The 18,310-nt window shown below is 41.4% G+C and overlaps 1 protein-coding gene across 1 annotated transcript; it reads left to right on the top strand.

The window, feature by feature from the left end:
* The first annotated feature begins 2,981 nt into the window (after positions 1-2,981).
* LOC116408367 (vomeronasal type-2 receptor 26-like) lies at positions 2,982-17,907 on the top strand. Its single transcript, XM_031895140.1, has 3 exons — positions 2,982-3,065; positions 11,206-11,350; positions 17,141-17,907. The coding sequence occupies exons 1-3, from the start codon at positions 2,982-2,984 to the stop codon at positions 17,905-17,907; spliced, it is 996 nt and encodes a 331-aa protein (XP_031751000.1).
* Positions 17,908-18,310: the final 403 nt, after the last annotated feature.

Raw genomic sequence — 18,310 nt, 5'->3', positions numbered from 1 at the left:
CAAAGCAAAACCTTTATGGCTGAATAAAAGTGTTATTGTCGAGGTTGGTAAGAAAAAATGTGCTTTTAGGGCATTCAAGTTAGCTGGGACAGCAGAAACTTTCATCAGGTACAAGGAAGCAAATAAAGCATGCAAAAAAGCTATCAGGCAAGCTAAAATAGAGATGGAAAGGGATATTGCTGCTAGGAGTAAAAAGAATCCAAAATTATTTTTTAATTATGTGAATAGTAAAAAAATGAAGCAAGAAGGGGTGGGAACTTTATTATCACGGGGGGGTACGTTGGTTGATGAAAACGGGGAAAAAGCTGAAATTTTGAACTCTTATTTTTCATCTGTCTATACATCTGAGGAGCCAGATAATGAAGGCTTCCCTTGTAATATGCCCAGTTCTAGTAATTTAGCTACTGACGCATGGGTCACTCGGGAGGAAATTCAAAAGAGACTTGAACATGTAAAGGTAAACAAAGGTCCAGGGCCGGATGGGATTCATCCCAGGGTATTAAATGAGCTGAGCGCTGTGATTGCCAAACCTCTTCACTTAATTTTTCAGGATTCATTGAGGTCTGGCATGGTGCCAAGAGACTGGCGGATTGCTAATGTGGTGCCGTTATTTAAAAAGGGATCCCGTTCTCAGCCTGAAAACTATAGGCCTGTTAGTCTGACATCAGTAGTAGGAAAACTTTTGGAAGGGGTAATAAGGGATAGGGTACTTGAATACATTGCAGTTCACAATACTATTAGTTTGTGCCAGCATGGTTTTATGCGTAACAGATCTTGCCAGACTAATTTAGTTGCCTTTTATGAGGAGGTGAGTAGGAACCTTGATGCTGGAATGGCAGTTGATGTCATCTACTTGGACTTTGCTAAAGCGTTTGATACAGTACCTCACAGAAGGTTAATGATCAAATTAAGGAATATTGGCCTAGAACATAATATTTGTAATTGGATAGAGAACTGGCTGAAGGATAGAGTACAAAGAGTGGTTGTAAATGGAACATTTTCTAATTGGACCAGTGTGGTTAGTGGGTACCGCAGGGGTCAGTCCTTGGGCCTTTGCTGTTTAACTTGTTTATTAATGACCTGGAGGTGGGCATAGACAGTATTGTTTCTATTTTTGCTGATGACACTAAATTGTGCAAAACTATAAGTTCCATGCAGGATGTGCCGCTTTGCAGAGCGATTTGACAAAATTAGATAACTGGGCAGCAAACTGGAAAATGAGGTTCAATGTTGATAAGTGCAAAGTTATGCACTTTGGTAGAAATAATATAAACGCAAACTATCTACTGAATGGTAGTGTGTTGGGGGTTTCCTTAATGGAGAAGGATCTAGGGGTTTTTGTTGATAACAAGTTGTCTAATTCCAGGCAGTGTCATTCTGTGGCTACTAAAGCAAATAAAGTGCTGTCTTGTATAAAAAAGGGCATTGACTCAAGGGATGAGAACATAATTTTGCCCCTTTATAGGTCCCTGGTAAGGCCTCACCTTGAGTATGCAGTGCAGTTTTGGGCTCCAGTCCTTAAGAAGGATATTAATGAGCTGGAGAGAGTGCAGAGACGTGCAACTAAACTGGTTAAGGGGATGGAAGATTTAAACTATGAGGTTAGACTGTCGAGGTTGGGGTTGTTTTCTCTGGAAAAGAGGCGCTTGCGAGGGGACATGATTACTCTGTACAAGTACATTAGAGGGGATTATAGGCAGTTGGGGGATGTTCTTTTTTCCCATAAAAACAATCAACGCACCAGAGGTCACCCCTTTAGATTAGAGGAACGGAGCTTCCATTTGAAGCAGCGTAGGTGGTTTTTCACGGTGAGGGCAGTGAGGTTATGGAATGCCCTTCCTAGTGATGTGGTAATGGCAGATTCTGTTAATGCCTTTAAGAGGGGCCTGGATGAGTTCTTGATCAATCAGAATATCCAAGGCTATTGTGATACTAATATCTACAGTTAGTACTAGTGGTTGTATTTATAGTTTATGTATGTGAGTATAGATTGGTAGGTGTGGGTTAGGTGTGCTGGGTTTACTTGGATGGGTTGAACTTGATGGACACAGGTCTTTTTTCAACCCTATGTAACTATGTAACTATGTAACATAAAGTACCCAGAAAAAAATCCAATTTTGTATAACCCACTCCCATTCTACATGGTCAATTCACATTATGGGTTTTTTTGTGGTTTTTTTTTTAATTGCCATTGTTTACCTTTTACTGTATCCCTACAGATCAGTTATGGAGCTACAGACCCAGAGCTCAGTGACAGAATCACCTTCCCATACCTGTTCCGGACAGTACAAAGTGATGAATTTAATTATTTTGTTATGAGTAAATTACTCAGCCATTTTGGCTGGAACTGGGTTGGAATAATTACATCTGATGATATCAGTGGGGAGAGAGAACATCAGATCTTGGCCAAATATCTCTCCAGGGAAGGCGTCTGTATTGAGTTCACATTAAGAATAGATATGTATAATTGTAAGCTCATTCAATTGCAGAAGGAAAAAAGGATAATTCGGGAAAGCTCTACCAGTGTTATTATACTTTGTGGACAAGTTTCTATATTGCTCATTGTAAGAGCAGATCATGACCTCCATGACCCCAATGACCCCCATGTATTTCATGACAAGACATTGATCCTTTCTCCCAGCTGGGGGTCAATGGAATCCATTCTTTATTATGCACCAGAAATATTTAATTGCAGTCTGGCCCTTGTGCCCGGGTACCATTATGATCTGGATACTCCTGAAATGAGGAGCTTTTTAGAGAATTCCCATCCTTCAAACCACCCAGAAGACAAGCTCCTTATAGATATATGGATGATTTACTTGAATTGCTTGTCAAAAGACAAACATAAGAATGATTTGTATAAATATATTTACTTTTACAATCCAAATCTCTATAACTGCACTGGGCAGGAACGTATTACAGACCTCCGCTATTTCAGAGGAAAGTACAACTCTCCCCGAGTGCATCTGGCAGTTGATATGATGTCTCGGGCTCTACATGATATGAACATGGAGCTCAATGAGAAATCTAAGGAGAAGAGAGAAATGAATATTAATAGACAGAAGGTAATTGTTAAAAAATGCTGACATACTGAGCAGCTGTAATTATTAGTCTTTTAAAGGGATACAGGGAAAACATGTTTTTTTTTTTTCAAACCACATCAGTTAACAGAGCTTCTCCAGCAGAATCCAGAATGGAAATCAGTTTTTCAAAAACACATTAAACATTTAATTTTGGTATTTCACATGGGGCCGGACTGTAGTTCCATAGGAAGCAGCCAGATAGGACTGTGATTGGTTAGTGTGTATGCATGATTAATAGTGAGTAGGCAGTGACTAGAGGGAGAAGGCAGAGGGATAAGGAACCATAGCAGGACTGTAGTTCCATAGGAAGCAGCCAGGGCTGTGATTGGTTAGTGTGTATGTATGATTAATAGTGAGTAGGCAGTGACTAGAGGGAGAAGGCAGAGGGATAAGGAACCATAGCAGGACTGTAGTTCCATAGGAAGCAGCCAGACAGGACTGTGATTGGTTAGTGTGTATGCATGATTAATAGTGAGTAGGCAGTGACTAGAGGGAGAAGGCAGAGGGATAAGGAACCATAGCAGGACTGTGATTGGTTAGTGTGTATGTATGATTAATAGTGAGTAGGCAGTGACTAGAGGGAGAAGGCAGAGGGATAAGGAACCATAGCAGGACTGTGATTGGTTAGTGTGTATGTATGATTAATAGTGAGTAGGCAGTGACTAGAGGGAGAAGGCAGATGTATAAGGAACCATAGCAGGACTGTAGTTCCATAGGAAGCAGCCAGACAGGACTGTGATTGGTTAGTGTGTATGCATGATTAACAGTGAGTAGGCAGTGACTAGAGGGAGAAGGCAGAGGGATAAGGAACCATAGCAAGACTGTAGTTCCATAGGAAGCGACCAGACAGGATTGTGATTGGTTAGTGTGTATGTATGATTAATAGTGAGTAGGCAGTGACTAGAGGGAGAAGGCAGAGGGATAAGGAACCATAGCAGGACTGTAGTTCCATAGGAAGCAGCCAGACAGGACTGTGATTGGTTAGTGTGTATGTATGATTAATAGTGAGTAGGCAGTGACTAGAGGGAGAAGGCAGAGGGATAAGGAACCATAGCAGGACTGTGATTGGTTAGTGTGTATGTATGATTAATAGTGAGTAGGCAGTGACTAGAGGGAGAAGGCAGAGGGATAAGGAACCATAGCAGGACTGTGATTGGTTAGTGTGTATGTATGATTAATAGTGAGTAGGCAGTGACTAGAGGGAGAAGGCAGATGTATAAGGAACCGTAGCAGGACTGTAGTTCCATAGGAAGCAGCCAGACAGGGCTGTGATTGGTTAGTGTGTATGCATGATTAATAGTGAGTAGGCAGTGACTAGAGGGAGAAGGCAGATGTATAAGGAACCATAGCAGGACTGTAGTTCCATAGGAAGCAGCCAGACAGGGCTGTGATTGGTTAGTGTGTATGCATGATTAACAGTGAGTAGGCAGTGACTAGAGGGAGAAGGCAGAGGGATAAGGAACCATAGCAAGACTGTAGTTCCATAGGAAGCGACCAGACAGGATTGTGATTGGTTAGTGTGTATGTATGATTAATAGTGAGTAGGCAGTGACTAGAGGGAGAAGGCAGAGGGATAAGGAACCATAGCAGGACTGTAGTTCCATAGGAAGCAGCCAGACAGGACTGTGATTGGTTAGTGTGTATGTATGATTAATAGTGAGTAGGCAGTGACTAGAGGGAGAAATTCAGAAGAGACTAGAACATGTGAAGTAAACAAAGAGTCATAATGAAGGAAAGTAATTAAAAAAAGATCATTAAGATCATTATTAAAATGTTGCTAAGAATTGGACTTTTGACCCAAGGGCTAAATGATCATATCACAGATATAAATACAGGCTGTTACATAGTTACATAGTTACATAGTTACATAGGGTTGAAAAAAGACCTGTGTCCATCAAGTTCAACCCATCCAAGTAAACCCAGCACACCTAACCCACACCTACCAATCTATACTCACATACATAAACTATAAATACAACCACTAGTACTAACTGTAGATATTAGTATCACAATAGCCTTGGATATTCTGATTGATCAAGAACTCATCCAGGCCCCTCTTAAAGGCATTAACAGAATCTGCCATTACCACATCACTAGGAAGGGCATTCCATAACCTCACTGCCCTCACCGTGAAAAACCACCTACGCTGCTTCAAATGGAAGCTCCGTTCCTCTAATCTAAAGGGGTGACCTCTGGTGCGTTGATTGTTTTTATGGGAAAAAAGAACATCCCCCAACTGCCTATAATCCCCTCTAATGTACTTGTACAGAGTAATCATGTCCCCTCGCAAGCGCCTCTTTTCCAGAGAAAACAACCCCAACCTCGACAGTCTAACCTCATAGTTTAAATCTTCCATCCCCTTAACCAGTTTAGTTGCACGTCTCTGCACTCTCTCCAGCTCATTAATATCCTTCTTAAGGACTGGAGCCCAAAACTGCACTGCATACTCAAGGTGAGGCCTTACCAGGGACCTATAAAGGGGCAAAATTATGTTCTCATCCCTTGAGTCAATGCCCTTTTTTATACAAGACAGCACTTTATTTGCTTTAGTAGCCACAGAATGACACTGCCTGGAATTAGACAACTTGTTATCAACAAAAACCCCTAGATCCTTCTCCATTAAGGAAACCCCCAACACACTACCATTCAGTAGATAGTTTGCGTTTATATTATTTCTACCAAAGTGCATAACTTTGCACTTATCAACATTGAACCTCATTTTCCAGTTTGCTGCCCAGTTATCTAATTTTGTCAAATCGCTCTGCAAAGCGGCACATCCTGCATGGAACTTATAGTTTTGCACAATTTAGTGTCATCAGCAAAAATAGAAACAATACTGTCTATGCCCACCTCCAGGTCATTTATAAACAAGTTAAACAGCAAAGGCCCAAGGACTGACCCCTGCGGTACTCCACTAACCACACTGGTCCAATTAGAAAATGTTCCATTTACAACCACTCTTTGTACTCTATCCTTCAGCCAGTTCTCTATCCAATTACAAATATTATGTTCTAGGCCAATATTCCTTAATTTGATCATTAACCTTCTGTGAGGTACTGTATCAAACGCTTTAGCAAAGTCCAAGTAGATGACATCAACTGCCATTCCAGCATCAAGGTTCCTACTCACCTCCTCATAAAAGGCAACTAAATTAGTCTGGCAAGATCTGTTACGCATAAAACCATGCTGGCACAAACTAATAGTATTGTGAACTGCAATGTATTCAAGTACCCTATCCCTTATTACCCCTTCCAAAAGTTTTCCTACTACTGATGTCAGACTAACAGGCCTATAGTTTTCAGGCTGAGAACGGGATCCCTTTTTAAATAACGGCACCACATTAGCAATCCGCCAGTCTCTCGGCACCATGCCAGACCTCAATGAATCCTGAAAAATTAAGTGAAGAGGTTTGGCAATCACAGCGCTCAGCTCATTTAATACCCTGGGATGAATCCCATCCGGCCCTGGACCTTTGTTTACCTTTACATGTTCAAGTCTCTTTTGAATTTCCTCCCGAGTGACCCATGCGTCAGTAGCTAAATTACTAGAACTGGGCATATTACAAGGGAAGCCTTCATTATCTGGCTCCTCAGATGTATAGACAGATGAAAAATAAGAGTTCAAAATTTCAGCTTTTTCCCCGTTTTCATCAACCAACGTACCCCCCCGTGATAATAAAGTTCCCACCCCTTCTTGCTTCATTTTTTTACTATTCACATAATTAAAAAATAATTTTGGATTCTTTTTACTCCTAGCAGCAATATCCCTTTCCATTTCTATTTTAGCTTGCCTGATAGCTTTTTTGCATGCTTTATTTGCTTCCTTGTACCTGATGAAAGTTTCTGCTGTCCCAGCTAACTTGAATGCCCTAAAAGCACGTTTTTTCTTACCAACCTCGACAATAACACTTTTATTCAGCCATAAAGGTTTTGCTTTGCGATGCCTCTCCTTGCTTACTAGGGGGATATACTGTTGCGTATACCTACAAAGCAATGTTTTAAAGATGTTCCATTTTCCTTCTGTGTCTAACCCCATGAAAAGCCTTTCCCAGTTGACACATTGCAGAGATGCCCTTATACTGGCAAAGTCTGCACGTCTAAAATTGAGTGTTTTAGTTACTCCCTTATAGCGCTGTCTCTGCAGCATTATCTCAAAGGAGACCATGTTGTGATCACTGTTCCCCAAATGCTCACCCACACAAATGTTAGAGATAAGTTCATTATTATTAGAAATCACCAGGTCCAAAATAGCGTCATTCCTAGTGGGTTCTTGAACTGCCTGAAATAAAAAGTTGTCATTTAGCATATTTACAAACCTACTAGCTTTTTCTGACTTAGCCACCCCATTACTCCAGTCAATGTCCGGATAATTAAAGTCCCCCATAACAACAACTTGACCCAGTTTTGAAGCCTCCTCCATTTGCAACAATAGCTGGGCCTCATCCCCCTCATCTATACGGGGTGGTTTATAACATACACCAATGATCATTTTCTTTGTGACCTTCAGCCCTACTGAAATTTCTACCCAAAGAGATTCGACGTTTTCATTGGTAATGTCTTTATTACATGGCTTTAAGTCTGACTTTACGTAAAGACAAACCCCTCCACCCTTTTTAATCTCTCTGTCCCTCCTAAAAAGTGTATACCCATTTAAATTCACAGCCCAGTCGCATTTATCATCCCACCAGGTCTCAGTGATACCTATTAAATCATAATTTTCAATACATGCAATAGCTTGCAGCTCCCCTAATTTACCCGACAAGCTACGCGCATTAGCCAGCATGCAGCGGAGATTATTACTTCTCCCTCTGATGTTTACATTAGCTAAGGGAGAATTAGAGCTAAGGCAATTATGAGACTGCTTTCCTTGTAACGGAAGCTCCTTATCTGATAAACTATATGCCCCCCTCACTCCTCCCCCACAACCCTTTGCTAGTCCCCCTACCCCGTCTACACTAATTTTCCCATGGAATTCTAGCTCACCCACCCCCCCTTTGTCTAGTTTAAACACTCCTCCAACCTCTTAACCATTCTCTCCCCTAGCACAGCAGACCCCCTTCCATTGAGGTGCAATCCGTCAGGGCTGTATAGATTGTACCCCAAGGAAAAGTCAGCCCAGTGCTCTAGGAACCCAAACCCTTCCTTCCTACACCAAGACTTTAGCCACGCATTTAGCTCCCTAAGCTCCCGCTGTCTCCCTAAACTTGCACGCGGCACCGGCAAAATTTCCGAAAAAATGACATTGGAGGACCTTTGCCTAATCTTAGAGCCTAGATCCCTGAACTCACTCTTTAAAGTCCCCCACCTACCGTTCATTTTGTCGTTAGTACCGATATGTACCAAGACAGCCGGGTCTTGCCCAGCCCCTCCCAATAATGTGTCAACCCGATCAACCACATGCCGAACCCTGGCACCAGGAAGACAGCAAACTGTCCGGTTGAAGCGATCCGCTCGACAGATTACCCTGTCCACTTTCCTAATGATCGAATCCCCTATAACCACCATCTGTTTAGGCCTAGCTCTGCTCTCCTCCCCACCACTACTAGTGAAACTGGTCTCCCGGCTGTTAGAGAGATCAGCCTCACCTAGAACCGCCAATCCAGAGTTCACACTCCCATCTTCTTCACACAATCTGGCAAATCTGTTGGGATGCGCAAACCCTGGAGCAGCCTCCCTTTTCCTTTTCCCCACACTAGATTTTCTAACTGTCACCCAGCTTACTGCCCTATCATCCTTTTGCTGCTCCCCTCCCCCCCTACTATCTGACCCCACTAGTTCTTGTTCAGTTAACAAGAGACCCCTCTCAAGATTGTTGATTGAACGCAGTGTTGCGACGTGTTCCTCTAGGACTCTAACGCGAGCCTCTAAAGTGGCAATTCGCTCACATCCACAACAGAGGTATGCACTTTGGAACTGTTGTTCCACAACTGCATACATGTGGCAGGCTGTGCACTGTGTCAGACCTTCAATGTTGCTACCACTCATTCTCCCAGTTACAAGAACAGTTAAACAAAAATAGGTGTAAGGACTTGTAGTAAATACCTTGTTTTACCTTATTTTTAACTCCCTTAGTGTTTAACTCCTGAGTTTATAACTCCACTTACAGACCCACTAACTCCTGAGTTTATAACTCCACTTACAGACCCACTAACTCCTGAGTTTATAACTCCACTTACAGACCCACTAACTCCTGAGTTTATAACTCCACTTACAGAGTCCCACTTAAAGAGCAATCACTTACAGAGCACCTACCACCAGAGCAAGCTCCACTGGAGTGCCTGTGGTTCTATTTATGCAGTCTGTAAAGGTGAACTAATCAAACCCCACCCTCCTCAAGCTGAGGGTAATTACAAGGGAATGTAACCTGCTGTAAGCCTATGGATCCCACAAACTTTGTAAATTAGCTCCAAAAACAACAATTACTTATGAAAAAAATAAATAAAACCCAACAGTAAAAAAACACAATGGTTTTGATAAAGTTAGTAAAGAATACTTATCCCTTTTTAGTTGAAATGAAAGCAAGTTGATTCAACCAGCCACCAGCCTGTTAGTAAGCAGCTCACTGGAAAGGACTGCATCAACTGCATGCAGATCTCACCTTAATGGAATTTTTAGACCTTCCTGATTGGTATCTGAAAAACTTTTATTTTGTGTTGGCCCATTGGAGGGCTTATGCACACATTGTGTATGGTCACCTTAAAGGGCCACTAAACCCTGCTGCCCAGCGCGGCTCAACCAAACGTTACTCAGCTGTTGCCAGACTACAAATCCCAGAATAATGTAACATATAATGAAGGCTGAGGCATGCTGGGAGCTGTAGTCCAGCAACATCAGGGCTGTATTCTTAAAGCAATATTGCCCAATAAAAATTTTCAGATTTTCCAAGAATCCCCAAATGAGAATCCCAGCTGATGTGAGTAAATCCGGCTCCCTGTTCTCTGTTCCTGCAATTGGAGTTGGGAGCAATAAGCACAGTTTCCCAGCACTGAACAAGTCTGTCCCTTTATCCCCATGTCTGATTCCTGTGCCATATAATGACGGGAAAATGCCATCATTATCTCTATATGTAAGGTACCAGCAAGGGGCCTGACACAGTGCTGGGAATCAGCATTCTCATTGGTCACTTCTCTTGCATCTTTAGTGAAGTTTTCATTCAGTAGATTCTAATTGGTGAATTGGTTTCCATGTGTAATTATGTTTTTCATCAACTTCTATAGAGAACTAGGGGGCGCTGTGGGGCAGCTTTATGGTTGGGATTAATGTTAATTTAGGCTGTAAGCCCCATATCCATAGCGAGGTCTGTGTAGCCCTCTACAGTCTGTCTGTATTCACTGTATTGCTCAGATCATGCACAGATTTAATGCAACAAGCAGAACCTACAGGAAACCACCCACATTCATACTAAACCTACCACACTGATTGCTGTCATATCTCTATTAATAAAACATTTCCTATAGTGAACTTGCATCTAACAGACAAATTATTTTGAAAAACAGTGCCTTTTTGGCTAAATTAATCAGTTATATTTCAGGAATGAATCTCTAAATCAGGGATCCCCAACCTTTCTTACTCAGGAGCCACAGTCAAATGTAAAAAGACTTGGGGAGCAACACAAGCTGAGGCTTTATTTGGTAGGAAATCTTGTTTTTATTCAACCAAAACTCACTCCCCAAGTCATGAGAGCAACATCCAAGGGGTTGGGGAGGAACATGTTACCCCATAGCCACCGGTTGGGGATCACTGCTCTAAAGCATGGGATACCAGTATTTCTCTACAAATGAAAGTATTTTAGGGTTATTGCCTGTGGGTGCCTTGGTCCAAAACTGTCCATTCTAACTCACATATCTCCTAAATCTCTCATAACCTTTCTGAAGATTATTAAGGAGGAATTCACATTCTCTGGTTCCCTGAAATGTTAATTAAAGCCTGAAACTTGGTCACTGGGACCTGTGGGAGCCAAGGCCGTGGGGTCATCCACCACCATAATAATCCTTTAGTAGTTTCCCTAATTCAGTGACCCTAGTGAACAAATGTTTCCTTTGTTCAATGAAGTTAAAAAAAAATAAATCAATTAATTTGTCAGCCGTTCTTTACACAGATTAATCCTCTACATTTTCTTACAGTTGCATTTGTATTTGAAAGAAGTCCAGTACAGATCCGAACTTGGTCAGACCTTCTCCTTTGATGATAACAGAGAGTATGTCACTAAGTACTTGATCCATAGCAACTTCATGGCTTCTCGTGTGAAGGTGATTAAATACTCCCTTGGTGAGTTCTTACCTTGGGCCCCGTTGGATCAGCAGCTAAATGTAACCCCAACATCAGTTCCATGGAAGACAAAGGATAATAAAGTGAGCACGATAAAGATATGGTAAATCATATATATCATTTAGAAGTGAATGTATTGCCTGGGTAAAATGTGTTTTGTAAAAATGAGAGATAATTAATTCTTTAATCATGGGACCCTTCATTAGTTAGCAGAACAGGTACACTGATAGCTGGCGTGCCTCCCCCCAGGGTCAGGGCAGTTTGAACTGTAACACCCCTCCCTGGGAAATGTCTCTGGGTTACTCTGTGCAGTCCTCCAAATATAGGGAATCCCTGCAACTCCCAGGACCTTGCCCCCCTTGGGGTAGCTGCTTACCAGGCAGCTGAGGATCCACTCTTAGAGAAAAAGACCAGGAGACTGGAAGTGCTGAATAACCAAATAAACTTCTTTATTGTATCCACACAGTATCCAGTATTATGACATGTTGGTTCAGAAACTTTCTCCTTACTTCCTCTAGGAGACCCTCTCGCTTAGGCCTATTCCCTGGTTCTCCTGCCAAGAGACACTCTCTTAGGGCTCTCCCCAGTACTCACGCCAAGTATACCCTCTCACTTAGGCAATCTCCTTTCTGTGGTCCCTAGCTACAACCTGAGCTGGCCACTTAGTGTACCTGAACTCCGGCCAGCAATGCCGGGAGGTCATAACCTCACTTATCTCCTCAGAGGGGCTTCAGACTGCCCTTACTAGATACTCTGTCTATCCTTTCACTCCTAGTGTGACTATAACAGAGTCAATCTGAACTCTCTAACTGGAGCCTGTAGCTAACCTCTAACAGAGGGGGGTCCCAGGACTAAAGACCTTACACAGGGTGTGTCATCCCTTTTTATACTGCAGTACACCACTAGGATGGGTTCCCCCTTAGGATGGGTTACCCTTTAGACAGGCACCACAGGGTGGCCTTGTGGAATATGGACACCTAGTGATGGTCCTAGCTGTTTATGTGTAAAAAGGGAGTTTCCCTGCAGTTCTAACATATAAAATGGGATGGCACACATGTGGTCTTTTGTCCTGGGACCCCCCTTTATAAGAGACTAGCTACAGGCTCCCAGTTCTAGAGTTCAGCTAGTTCTGTTATAGTCACTCTAGGAGAGAAAGGATAGACAAAGTATCTAGAAAGGGCAGTCTGAAGCCCCAACAGGAGATTAATGAGGTTAAGACCTCCCAGCATTACTGGCCAGACTTCAGGTACACTAAGTGGCCAGCTCAGGTTGTAGCTAGGGACCATAGAAAGGAGATTGACTAAGTGAGAAGGGTCTCTTGGTGGGAGTACCGGGAAATAGGCCTAAGAGAGGGTCTCTTGGCGTTAGTACCAGGGAGAATGCTAAGAAAGGATCTCTTGGTGGGAGTATAGGGGAATAGGCCTAAGTGAGAGGGTCTCCTAAGGGAAGTAAGGAGAAAGTACCTGAACCTGCCTGTCATAATACAATAAAGAAGTTTATTTGGTTAATCAGCACTTCCAGTCTCCTGGTCTATTCCTCACAGAGTAGATCCTCAACTGCCTGGTAAGCACCCACCCCAAGGGGGGCAAGGTCCCAGGAGTTGCAGGAAGTCCCCAAGTCAAGGAGCACAGTACAGAGTTTCCTAGGGAGGGGAGTTACAGCTCAACCTGTCCCTACCCTGGCTGGAGGCACACCAGTCAAATAGTGTACCTGCTCTCCCATATAGCGGGGGCACAGGGCTCCTGTTAGCCCCACACGCAGGCAATTGCGTGTTAGGAGTAGCAGCACCGACAAAAGTGGGCTACATATATATAATGAATAGCTACACTCCCTTATTGGAGAGAGTGCCTGGGTGCACACCACAAGAGAGCAATATAGACTGTCCGATAGAGGGCACTCATAGGACTTAACCCTTTTACTGCCAGCTGTTTTGGTCAAAGTGGAACTTGTATTGCCAGACAGTTTTTGAACATTTTGCACTGTTTCACTTTAGGGGCCTTTCCTCGGGGGGACTTTTAGTTTACCCAGGAAACCAATATATTGTTTTTTTCAGAACAACCTAAGCTTTCAAAATATGGTAGAATTTTTGTGTAATTCAAATTCTGTAACAAGATATAGGCTTCTAAATGTCTAAAAATGCAAAAAAAAAAAAAATTTTCCATAATATAAACACACATACTAGAAAAAAAATTATTTTATGCACGAATATACAACTGATTCGGAAAGTCCCATGTCTCCTGAACATGCCAATACCAAATATATATAGTTTTATGGAGATTTCTCACTTGTATAGGTCAAAAGCTCCCAGCAGTACACTACCAAAGTTCCAAAGCACTGCTCCAGAAAGCTGCATACTATAGATTTCAAGGCCAAAAATTCCACTAACAGAAGGTTTATCCAAGAAAATTGTACATTTTTGGAAAGAACAGATAATGGGGAATACAGAATAGGCACAACTGTCTGTCTACTCTAAACTATCAAGTCGCAATGCTTTCCTAAACTTATTGGATTTTATCAAAATTTGTGATTTTTTTTAAAAATCGCTTCAAAGCTTCCAGTCTATAGTATCTTATGTCCTACAGGTCATAAAGTAACCAAATAAAACACCCTAAATATGAACCCCAGGGGTCCACTGAACAGTTTGATGCCCAATATGTATAGGTTTACAGTATGTGGCATGTAGGGGCCCCAATGTGAACATACCCCCATATGTACTGTCATTTCAGCTCCTGCTAAATCAACACATTTACATCATTATATGTGGGATAAAGCTAGTAAAAAGTATGCTCACCCCAGAAAGTCATATATTTTTGGAAAGTACACATTCCCCCGAATCTAAAATGGGTACCCATGTCTTTCTACTCCAAAGTACCAATCCGCACAGCTTTTCCAAAAATCCCCTCACAGCTTCCAGTTTGCAGCATCTTATCTCCCACATTGCATTAGGTACCAAGATAAAACACCCTGAATTTGAACACCAGGGGTCCACTGAATAGTTTGATGCCCAATATGTATAGGTTTACCTAAGTATGTGGCATGTAGGGGCCCCAATGTGAACATACCCCCGTATGATTAATCATTTCTGTTATTTCAGCTCCAGCAAAATCAACACATTTACATCATTTATGTGGGATAAAGCTAGTAAAATGTACGCTCACCCCAGAAAGTCATATATTTTTGGAAAGTACACATTCCTCCAAATCTAAAATGGGTACCCATGTCCTTCTACTCCAAAGTACCAAGCCACACAGCTTTTCTAAAGTTAGCAATTTTGATGACATTTCCAAAAATCCCCTCAAAGCTTCCACTTTGTAGCATCTTATCTCCCACATAGCATTAGGAACCAAGATAAAACACCCTAAATTTGAACGCCAGGGGTCCATTGAACAGTTTGATGCCCAATATGTATAGGTTTACCTAAGTATGTGGCATGTAGGGGCCCCAATGGGAACATATCCCCATATGATCTATCATTTCAGCTCCTGCAAAAGCAACACATTTACATCCTTTATGTGGGATAATGCTACAAAAAAGTACTCTCACCCCAGAAAGCCATATATTTTTGGAAAGTACACATCCCCCTGAATCTATAATGGGTAAACATTTGTTTCTGCTCCAAAGTACCAAGCTATAAAGCTGTTTGCAGATGTATATGACATTTAGAAAATCGCATAAAAATGTTGCAATTTGCCGCATTTATCTCTCACAATTTCTTGATAAAGATCAGATAAAGGCAAATCACCCCAAATAGGAACACCTAAGGTCTACTGAACAGTTTGATGCCCAATATGCATAGATATAACAAAGTCTATGGTATGTACTGACCCCAAAACGAAAATAGCGCATATGGATTTTTCGCCTGCCAACTCAGCTTTTGCACACAGAGCCCCCTGACAGCGTATTATGTGCAGTAACCCCCCCTAACTATACATAGACCCCCAGAAAACCATATAGTTTTGGAAAGTACACATTCTGATGAATTCAAAATAGGTAAAGTTATTTTTGTACACCAAAGTTACATCTGGCAAAGCTACTCTAAAAACAGATTAGGAACACTTATACAGGGATAAAATGCGATAAAACCATAAAAATTGTGCAAATCAGTGAAACAACAAAATAAATCACATGACAGTGTAATTAGTGGTCAGAATATCTGATCCAATAGTCACGCTGTCAAAATAAACAGTTTTTAGGTAAAAGAAACTAAAAACAAAGTGGTAAAATAAAAAAAAACAAAGAAAAAAACAAAGTGTTTGTGTATACATGTGTGTACATGTGTAAAAGTTGTGTGACAGTGTGTAAGTGTGTATATGAGTGTAAATAAGTGTATAAAAGTGTGAAAAATGAAAAAAAAAACTGCTAAAATGTGTGCTATAAGTGTGTATAAATGTATGTAAGTGTGTGTAAGTGTGTAAATGCAAAAAAAAACCAAACACCTTACCTCTCCTGAAGACCCGATCGCCTCCTCCTCCATGCTGCAGTGGGCCGGCGCTAGGGAAGCAGCAGACATAATGCAATCGCATCTGCTGCTTCCTGGAGGGTTCTGCGACACGATCATGTCACAGGACCCACATGACAGCCCCCCTGGCTCATTGCCCAGCGGGGCTGTCATCTCTAGAAACTCTCTGCAGCGGTGGCACATGCCGCCGCTGCAGAGAGCAGCCTTTAAATGCCAACGACATATGGGACATGTCGTTGGCATTTAAGCCCTTTTACTGCCACGACGTATCCCATACGTCGTTGGCAGTAAAAAGGTTAAAAGGATGTGAAAATGAAATAAAGTTTATTTGTTATTCCAACATTTTGGTCTTCCTTAGAGACCTTTGTCAAGGTGAGGAAGATCAAACTGTTGGAATAACAAATAAACAAATAAACTCTGTCTCTCTCTCTCACAACTCATTATTCAATTTTTTCAGTTGATTTATTCCCATTTATCACTTATGTTCATACACACGTTACAAGTAGTACATGCAGTCATTGCATTTATTTCTAATATATTTAGATCCCGAGAGCTCAATGCTCAGACAGTTGCCTCCCCGGGCAGAGGAAGATGCCGATCCCCGGAGCCCAATCCTGCTGCTATGGGTGTGCCCCCTGTGCCAATGGAGAAATCTCTAATACAACCGGTATAAAGCAAATACTTCTAACTTCTTTCTAAATTCTAATTAAAGATACGGGCACCTTTAAAGGAGAAGTAAAGCTTAACTAAAGAAGAAGGTTAGAAATGTTGAGATGCTGAACCTTTAGGCTGGTGCAATAAATTCTGTATATAAAAACTGGCATTCCTAGCCATATTCATTATTAGGTTTAAGTTCTCTTTTATGTTCAGAATTTCAGTAATATGACTTATAAAACATCTTATACTTTACTAATTAGTACCAAAACATAACAAGGCAGTAGCAATGACGGATTACCTTGTAACCACAATCAGCCTAGATCTCGCCTTGGCCTCCTCCCCTCTAATATTAGCAGGGCTGGTCTTCTGGCTGTTTATGTTTTTTTGAAAATATGTATCATATTTAGAATAGAATTACTACTGTTCTTCATTATTGTATTAAAGTCTAAATGTTTCATTAAATAGGGAAGTTAATAGGGAAATCTTAGATTATAAAAAAAAGATTCATTTTTGTATTTGCTTTCTCTTTCCAATCTTTACAGACAGTGTGAGCTGTATAAGATGTTCAGATATGGAATGGCCAAATGAGATGAAGAATCAGTGTATTGGAAGGAAGGAAGAATTTCTCTCATACACTAAAGATCTCATCTCTGTCTTTATTTCACTTGTCTCAGCTTTTTTTATCCTTACTACTCAGCTGATATTGGGAGTTTTTATTAAATACCGGGACACCCCCATAGTGAGAGCCAACAACCGGAGCCTGAGCTTCCTCCTCCTTGTCTCCATCAAGCTGAGCTTCCTCAGTGTGTTTCTGTTCCTCGGTCGCCCTGTGGATATAACCTGCATGCTGCGCATCATCACTTTTGGAATCACCTTCTCCATAGCTGTCTCTTCTCTCCTGGCCAAGACTATCATGGTTTGTGTTGCTTTCAAAGCCACCAAGCCAGGGAGCTCATGGAGAAAATGGCTGGGAGTCAAACTGTCCAATTCTGTAGTCTTGTTCTGCTCATCCATTCAAATAATCATCTGCATGACTTGGTTGGCCATTTCTCCTCCCTTTCAGGAACTGGACATTCACACTTCCCCTGGAACCATCATCATTCAGTGCAATGAGGGCTCAGCTATTGGCTTTTACTCAGTTATTGGGTATATGGGGCTTCTGGCAGCTGTTAGTTTTGTTTTAGCATTTTTAGCTCGGAGCTTACCGGACAGTTTTAATGAGGCCAAGTACATCACTTTCAGCATGCTGCTCTTCTGCAGTGTTTGGATCACAATGATCCCGGCCTATCTGAGCACCAAAGGCAAAAACACTGTGTGTGTGGAGATATTTGCCATACTCACCTCAAGCGCGGGCCTTTTAGCCTGTATATTTCTGCCCAAATGTTACATTATTTTGTTAAGACCTGAAATGAATACAAAATCCTGTTTATTTACAAACTAATACTAATAATGTCTATGTATGTCAGTATATGAACTGTATTTACTGACCTGCAGCCTTGTGCCTTTATATAGACATCCCTTATGTTCTCTAATAGCCCTATATTTTACACTATGAGTGAATTTATATTATATATGCTACCATATTTTTTTGTCTCAGGTAGTATATAGAAAATGACTTACAGTGCTTGGTTTGATGATAGACAGAGATTGTTTCATAGAAATAAACTTGCTCTTTCTTTCTCTGTCAGAATAATATTTTTGTGTAAAAGGAACAGTCAAAGCTGAAAAATTATATATAAATATTATATATATATCACATTACCAAGGTGACCAAATTACAGTATCATAAACATAAACAACCTGACAAAAGGAAAGAGAAAAGCAAACCTTTTATCTTGGAGTCA

This window comes from Xenopus tropicalis, chromosome 1 (assembly GCF_000004195.4).
Source record: "Xenopus tropicalis strain Nigerian chromosome 1, UCB_Xtro_10.0, whole genome shotgun sequence".
In the NCBI taxonomy this organism is placed as follows: domain Eukaryota; kingdom Metazoa; phylum Chordata; class Amphibia; order Anura; family Pipidae; genus Xenopus; species Xenopus tropicalis.
This window is presented reverse-complemented; position numbering and strand designations above follow the sequence as displayed.